This window comes from Diplodia seriata (assembly GCF_021436955.1).
Source record: "Diplodia seriata strain FDS-637 chromosome Unknown scaffold_8, whole genome shotgun sequence".
In the NCBI taxonomy this organism is placed as follows: Eukaryota; Fungi; Ascomycota; class Dothideomycetes; order Botryosphaeriales; family Botryosphaeriaceae; genus Diplodia; species Diplodia seriata.
In genome coordinates, this window is record NW_027117315.1 from 2,518,822 (window position 1) to 2,525,643 (window position 6,822).

The 6,822-nt window shown below is 56.1% G+C and overlaps 3 protein-coding genes across 3 annotated transcripts; all 3 read left to right on the forward strand.

The window, feature by feature from the left end:
* Window positions 1-175: 175 nt before the first annotated feature.
* On the forward strand, window positions 176-1,893 carry SLS55_008376 (uncharacterized protein; the record flags this gene model as incomplete). Its single annotated transcript, XM_066779787.1, has 2 exons — window positions 176-181; window positions 841-1,893. 2 exons carry the CDS (start codon window positions 176-178, stop codon window positions 1,891-1,893), a joined length of 1,059 nt encoding a protein of 352 aa, XP_066630591.1.
* Window positions 1,894-3,271: 1,378 nt separating this feature from the next.
* On the forward strand, window positions 3,272-4,568 carry SLS55_008377 (uncharacterized protein; the record flags this gene model as incomplete). The annotated part of the gene is made up of 2 exons (XM_066779788.1): window positions 3,272-3,427; window positions 3,477-4,568. The coding sequence occupies 2 exons, from the start codon at window positions 3,272-3,274 to the stop codon at window positions 4,566-4,568; spliced, it is 1,248 nt and encodes a 415-aa protein (XP_066630592.1).
* Window positions 4,569-5,380: 812 nt separating this feature from the next.
* On the forward strand, window positions 5,381-6,193 carry SLS55_008378 (uncharacterized protein; the record flags this gene model as incomplete). Its single annotated transcript, XM_066779789.1, has 2 exons — window positions 5,381-5,384; window positions 5,445-6,193. The coding sequence occupies 2 exons, from the start codon at window positions 5,381-5,383 to the stop codon at window positions 6,191-6,193; spliced, it is 753 nt and encodes a 250-aa protein (XP_066630593.1).
* Window positions 6,194-6,822: the final 629 nt, after the last annotated feature.

Below are 6,822 nucleotides of genomic sequence, written 5' to 3' on the forward strand. Positions count from 1 at the left end.
TGGGATGGGATGGGGATGTTTTCTGTCCTGGTGCAGATTATGTGGGGCTTTTGGCTGCGTTTGCGGTATGTCGACCGCGTGGGAGAGGAAAATTTTAGATGGTTGAAATGTTCGAGCAAGTCGCTTTATCTGTGGTCGTTTTGAGGATTGCTGTAGGCTTTGTGGTTGGTCCCCGATGGATGTGCGAGGACTTGTACTGACACCGCTTCAGCGTCCGAATCAGCATCGGCCGCTCGAAACGACATTCACATGCAAATTGCAGGCCTAAGATGTCCTGTTACTACTTGGCGACACCCGATTCTCGATCTTCCGTGTAGAGTTGGATGTGCCAGGCCCGTACGAAAAAAAGGTACCGAGTAAATTCTGCGATCAAGTTAGCGTGGTTCAGAGCGACAACAGAACGTTTACACCATTTTTGTCCAACGTGACACTCAGCTAGGAGTAGCCGGTCAATGAAGCAATTCGGTGACCTATATCACGGCGTTACGGAACTGCTACATTAAAGCTACCTGGTCCTGGATAATGGAAGAGCGGTAACCTCTCGCTTCTTCCCGTCCCTTTACCCGCGCAGAGCCGCCTCAAGCTCGTCCTCTTTTGGCGCCGGATAAATCCATGGCAGGCTAATTCGGGTAAAGAGGGCGTCTTCCCCCGCCGCCCCACGTTTATAATAGAACATCACAGGCGGCAAGTCACAGTCAAACGGATAGTAAACGACCTTCGGATCGATCGAATACCAGAAAGACCTACCACCTCTCCAACGCATCCGCTCCAATCCCAGAAACACCACCACAAATCGCAAATCAAAGAAAAGAACCACAGCTCCCCGGCCCCCAGTAAAAGAACAACAACAACACCAAAACCATGGCATCCCCACCCCTCGTCACGCACATCTACACCGCCGACCCCTCCGCCCACGTCTTCAACAACACCCTCTACATCTACCCCTCGCACGACCGCGAAACCTCCATCGCCTTCAACGACAACGGCGACCAGTACGACATGACCGACTACCACGTCCTCTCCCTCGCCTCCCCCCCTCCACCACACCCTACATCCACCACCGCCTCCCTCCCCCCCGCCACCGACCACGGCGTCGCCCTCACAGCCTCCCAGGTCCCCTGGGCCTCCAAACAGCTCTGGGCCCCCGACGCCGCCACGCGGGATGGCAAGTACTTCCTGTACTTCCCCGCGCGCGACGCCGCCGGCATCTTCCGCATCGGCGTGGCCGTGTCGGACAAGCCGACCGGCCCGTTCGAGCCGCGCCCGGAGCCGATACGTGGGAGTTACAGCATCGATCCCGCGGCGTTCGTGGACGACTCGGACGACGGCCAGGCGTATCTGTATTTCGGCGGCCTGTGGGGCGGGCAATTGCAGTGCTGGGACGAGGGCGGGGAGGTTTTTGACGAGTCGAAGGTGGGCGGGCAGCAGGAGCCCAGCGGCGCGGGCGTGAGGGCGCTCGGGCCGCGCGTCGGGGTGTTGAGAAGGGATATGCTGGAGTTTGAGGGGGGGACGGCGCCGAGGGAGGTGCGGATTGTGGACGAGCGGGGGGAGCCGCTGGCGGCGGATGATCACGACCGGCGGTTCTTCGAGGCGCCGTGGGTGCATAAGTATAGAGGTACGTACTATTTGTCGTACTCCACGGGCGATACGCATTTTCTGGTGTATGCGACCGGGACGTCCCCGCTGGGCCCGTTTACGTATAGGGGGAGGATATTGGAGCCGGTGTTGGGGTGGACGACGCATCATTCGGTTGTGGAATGGGAGGGCAGGTGGTGGTTGTTTTATCATGATTGCGAGTTGTCGGGGGGCGTGGACCATTTGAGGTGTGTGAAGATGAGGGAGATTTTTTATGATGACGAGGGCAGGATTGGGCTGGAGCCGCCGCCGCAGTGAGGAGGGGTGGGTGGCTGCAACTGGGATCTTGGGGGAGGGTATTTGCTTACGTGGTAGTCGGTGTTTTGCGGTTTGATGCTGGATGTGGCTGGGGAACGAGGACGATCTCGAGTCCCCTTTGTGAGATAGAAACGTTGTTCACAGCACTCGAAGCCATTGTTTCCACCGTCGCCTTGATTGGCCTGATCTCCCTCCGATAGGCGAGTGCCTCGTCACGCTCCACGAAATGATTACCGAATATGCTCAAGGCAGAATTGGGATTGACAGTGCAAATCATCGTGTGAAGTTTCAGTTGTTTTCAGATTACCGGGTGTTGATCGTCCCATCCATTTTCTGTAGTGATCCGTCCATCACCGTCGACATTTCTTGGGCTCGTCTGGACCGTGAGCCAAGCGATGGAGGTGTTTTAAGGCCTGTCTGCCTCGGTCGCCGGGTCGTCGGCCGGCGTAAGACCAGAGGGCGCCCCTGCATTGTGGCTCCTGCGCTGCATGACCCCGGATCGTCAGCCGAATCAGCCACACAGATTCGGCGCATGAACGGTCTTCGCACGGATGCAGAAGGTTGCACCGGGCATGTGAAGCAGTTGAAGGTTGAGCCCGAAACTTACCACTCCTCGGGGTATGCTACGCTCTAATTCCGACAAGGTTGATGTTAAAGCCGAGCAGACATGGGAAGGCCATGCATTATTTCCGCGCCTAGTAAATGTGAATGCAGCAGATACTTACGACTAAAATTAAGCTTAGGCGGGATAAGCGATCTTCATGAGGGCACAAGGGTGGCATCCGCTTCGAAGCCACGCGACCGCACATGGTCAGTCCACGTCTACGTCGGCGTTCCCGTTCGGCGTTAACAGGAATATTCGCAGTCTATCGTGCAGATCGAAGGATAAGGTCAACTGGAAGCGAGCGAGCGTTGCAGCACGTCGATTGTAAAACAAGGTTGTCGATCTGGTGGCGGATTAGCCCGAGCGCCTAGAGCGTCGCGTGTCCCTTCACCACTGTCACACGTATGAAACGGCTTGCCATTGGCTGTTTTGCATTGCCGGCCGACGCATGTGAGACGAATGCGGACCAAGGCGGTCCGGATCGGCGGCCGATGGGAAGTGGAAACGGGCTGCCGCTGCTGAATATTCGGCATTTTCTGCGACAGCACAGCCCCTGTTTGATCCGCTTTCTCTACGCTTCATGAATAAAACTGTTCGCACCCGCTCCGGTGCGATGATCGCATTTCACTCACTGTAAACTCAAGCTACCTTTATGAAATGAGATAATACCTGTTGTCACTTGGACCACCCAAATGGATCCCTGGTTGGGCCCTGCGGTACGGATAACCTTATACCACCCACCCTACACTTGCCCCCATGCGCTGACACACAACCATGAAGGACGCCTCAAAGTCGCGAACTGGGGAAATCCTCGTCGGCAACATCGTCCCCCAGATCATCGCCTCCTTCTTCGTCATCGCGCGTATAATCTCCAAAGCCTGCATCCGGCGAAAATGGGGCGCCGACGACACCATGCTGTGCATAGCATGGGTAAGCCATCCCCAATCCCCCGCCTCCTCTCCATACGCTAACAAAACAGTCGACCTCCATCGTCCTCACAACCCTCTCCTGCGCCCTCACCGCCTACGGCGCCGGCATCCACGCCGACGAGCTCCCCGACTGGGCTCTTGGAACAAACCTCAAACTGCAATACGCCGGCCTCCTCTTCTACGTCCTCACCCTCTCCCTCACCAAAATCACCATCTGCCTCTTCTACCTCGACATCTTCGCCGACCCTTTCAACCGCCGCCTCGCCCAGTGCGCCCTCGCCTACATCCTCGCCTACACGGTGCCCCTCGTCGCGCTGTCCATCTTCCAGTGCGCCCCCATCGCCGCCTACTGGGACAAGGCCCTCGCGGAGGCGCCAGGCACGTACTGCGTCCCCATGCAGCCCCACTTCTGGGCGTGCGCGCTGTGCAACATCTTCGCGGATGTCTGGCTGGTGCTGCAGGTCGTCCCGAATATCGTGCCGCTGCAGCTGCCGCGCCGGCAGAAGGCGGTCCTGCTGGGAGTTGTCTCGTTGGGGTGGCTGGTCGTCGTTGCGAGTGTGGTCAGGCTTGTCCGCATTCGCGCGATTCCGGCGGATGGCGACTTCACGTGGGCGAGCTATGATGTCACGATTTGGTCGGCGGTCGAGGTCGATGCTGGGTTGGTCTGCGTGGCGGCGCCGGCGGCGAAGCCGTTGGTGAAGAGGTTCGCGCCGGGGTGGTTGAGGAAGGGGGAGGAGGAAGGGACGGGGATGGCGACGATGCGGTTGGGGAATTTGGAGGAGGCGACGAGGAATCTGGAGGAGGCGACGAGAATGGGGGATGGGGGGGAGCAGGGGGAGGAGGCGGCGAGGCGGGACGAGGCTGCGGCGGCGAAGGCTGAGGGGGACGGTGCGGGGTGGGGGTATGTCGGGGGCTTGGTCAGGTCGTTGTCTGGGAAGAAGAGGAGAGGCTCGCTGGCGAGCACTGGCAGCGGCGGCAGTGCGGGCTTGGGCGACATCACGAAGGAGGTGGATTTCAGGATCGAGACTTCCGAACGCGACTTGGAGCAGGGCTCGTCGCCGAGGATCAGTTTGGCCGGGCTCAGAGGCGGCGTGTCGGGCTGGCGGAATAGCTGGAGGCCGGTTTTTATGACGAAAATGTGAATGATTATGGAAGTGAGCGTGCAATTGATTTTTTGGTGGCTTCGGGGGAAATAATTGGGCGTGATCTGTGCGAAGTGTCGAGGCCACTGCGCCGGAAGACGTCCGTTTGCGCTAGGATGGGCTAAGTATCAAAGCTACGCGGCTCCCAATCCTGCTTAGAACGTAGCGGTATAGTGGCTATGAGGGTGGATGGAGGACTTTTAGATGCGGGTGCAGCAGAAGCGAAAGCCTACGGTGTTGTCCTACTGTGGAGATTTCTAAGCGGAAGCATAGGAATAGCTCGCTGAAAGCCACGGGAGAAAGGAGATGTTTGTAGAGGACAAAGAAAGAGGTGTTTGTGCTCACTCAGTAACGGTCATTGTTCGTTCTCTCCGTTGAGGCATCAAAGATTGAAAAACGTTCGAGAAACAGAAGGGAAGCAAGCAGCCAGGTCCATAAAAGCTTGCGGGGAAGATGAATACAATTGTTTGGGTGACGCAATTTAGTACTGGTATATTTGATATGATAAGTGTATATTCACCATGGGCTTGGCTGTAGGATCTTCATTCCAACAGTGGCTTCCCAGCTTCCTTTCAGGTGAAACACGTGCACTTCAGTGTACATGAACAATAACCCTATCGGACGGAAGCGACGGTCTATGTGCCACTCCACAAAATGTGTTGTCGCTGAACAACGGGGCACTCTGACTTGCATAAAACGCTTTTCAGTGAGCACCTCAGCCCAGATTCCTCCTTCACTTTCCACCTCTGCTTGCCTCTACACCCTGACTTTGGAGTACCGGCAGCCTACCAAAACTAAAGACAGTCACAACCATGAGTCACCTTGGACCAGCACAGCAGGCTCGTAAGTCCCCCCTCGGCTGGATGGACCTCCCAGGAGAGATCAAGAACCGGATCTACGAGCTAACACTTGTGTCGAAGGCTCCGGTCTACATCCGCTCCCAGTATTTCCGACCCGCGAAGTTGCAGTTCCGTTTGTTCCGCGACTACAACAGTCATGATAGGGACAGTCATGAGGTAGAGAAGTACGGCCCGAGCCACCTGCACAGGATCTCCCCCAACCTCCTGCTGGCCAACAAGCAAACCTACCGGGAAGGGTGCCCCATCCTGTACAGCAGGAACAACTTGGCCTTCCACCACCAGGACACCTTCAACATGTTCATGATGCGGCTGGACGGCATCCGCCCGTGCGGATTCACCCTGCCGTTGCTGTTCGTCGAACACATCACCCTGTCCCCCGAGGCGGAGGTCGATTACGAGCACCTCATGCTGTTCCGCAAGCTTAACGGCTGGCACATCTTCAGCAAGAGCTGCCAGAACCTTAAGACCATCACTCTCGACGAAAGGTGCTTTTCTTGGCCTCATTTGGACGCTATCATGTTCACTAAATTCGGAGGGTTTGAGCTCATCGTCAAACATCAGGGAGAACACAAGGCACTCGTGATCATCGACAATATGAAGGTATCCCTTCGTACAGCCGGAAGGATGTACCACAGGCCTTGGCGAGGCGTTCCGGAGAGGACCAGGATCGTCGACATGCTTCGTCGTTCATGGGAGAGGGAAGTGGTGAAGAGCATGAAGTACATTTTGTTACTTGAGCAGCTTTTCCCAAAGCTGCAGCTCTGAACTGCTTGGAAGGCTTGACATGTTGAAGCAGTGGAAAAGGGCGAGAAGCATGTCTCTGGTCCCGGTGCTTCCGTTTCGAGGTTTCGAATACAAAGCAGTAGAAAATCTTGATAGATTGTGGAGTGGTCTCTAGTTGTTCAACTATAGAAAATTGTTCAGTTCCCACCAAAATTGCAACAAGCTCGGACGAATGCTTAACGAAATTTTCCAGGACAGTCCATTGACTAATGTACCCCAAACACCAGTGTGAAGATAAGGACCACCAAATAGTAGATGACAACAGACGAGTAGAAGAAGGCGTGACTAGCTCCCAAAAGACCCGATAGCCAATAAATCCCGAACACCAGCGCTGAAATGAGAGGCACAAAGTAGTAAGCGAGAACAAATAACAAAGAAATGGCGTAGTCTGCTTGAAGCCCCCACAGAGGGGTTTGATCACCATCAATATTGGTTTTCTTCTTCGGGATTCGCCGTAGCAGAACTGATCGGGTGGGGATCGCGATGCATCTGTGCCATGGGATGAAGAGGGGCCAGAGGCAGCACGGACTGCAAGCTCTGAGGTAAATTGCGAAGATTTGAGCGTCAATGGCCGGCGCACTTGATCCCCTGAACGGGTCGTACTCGTAGGC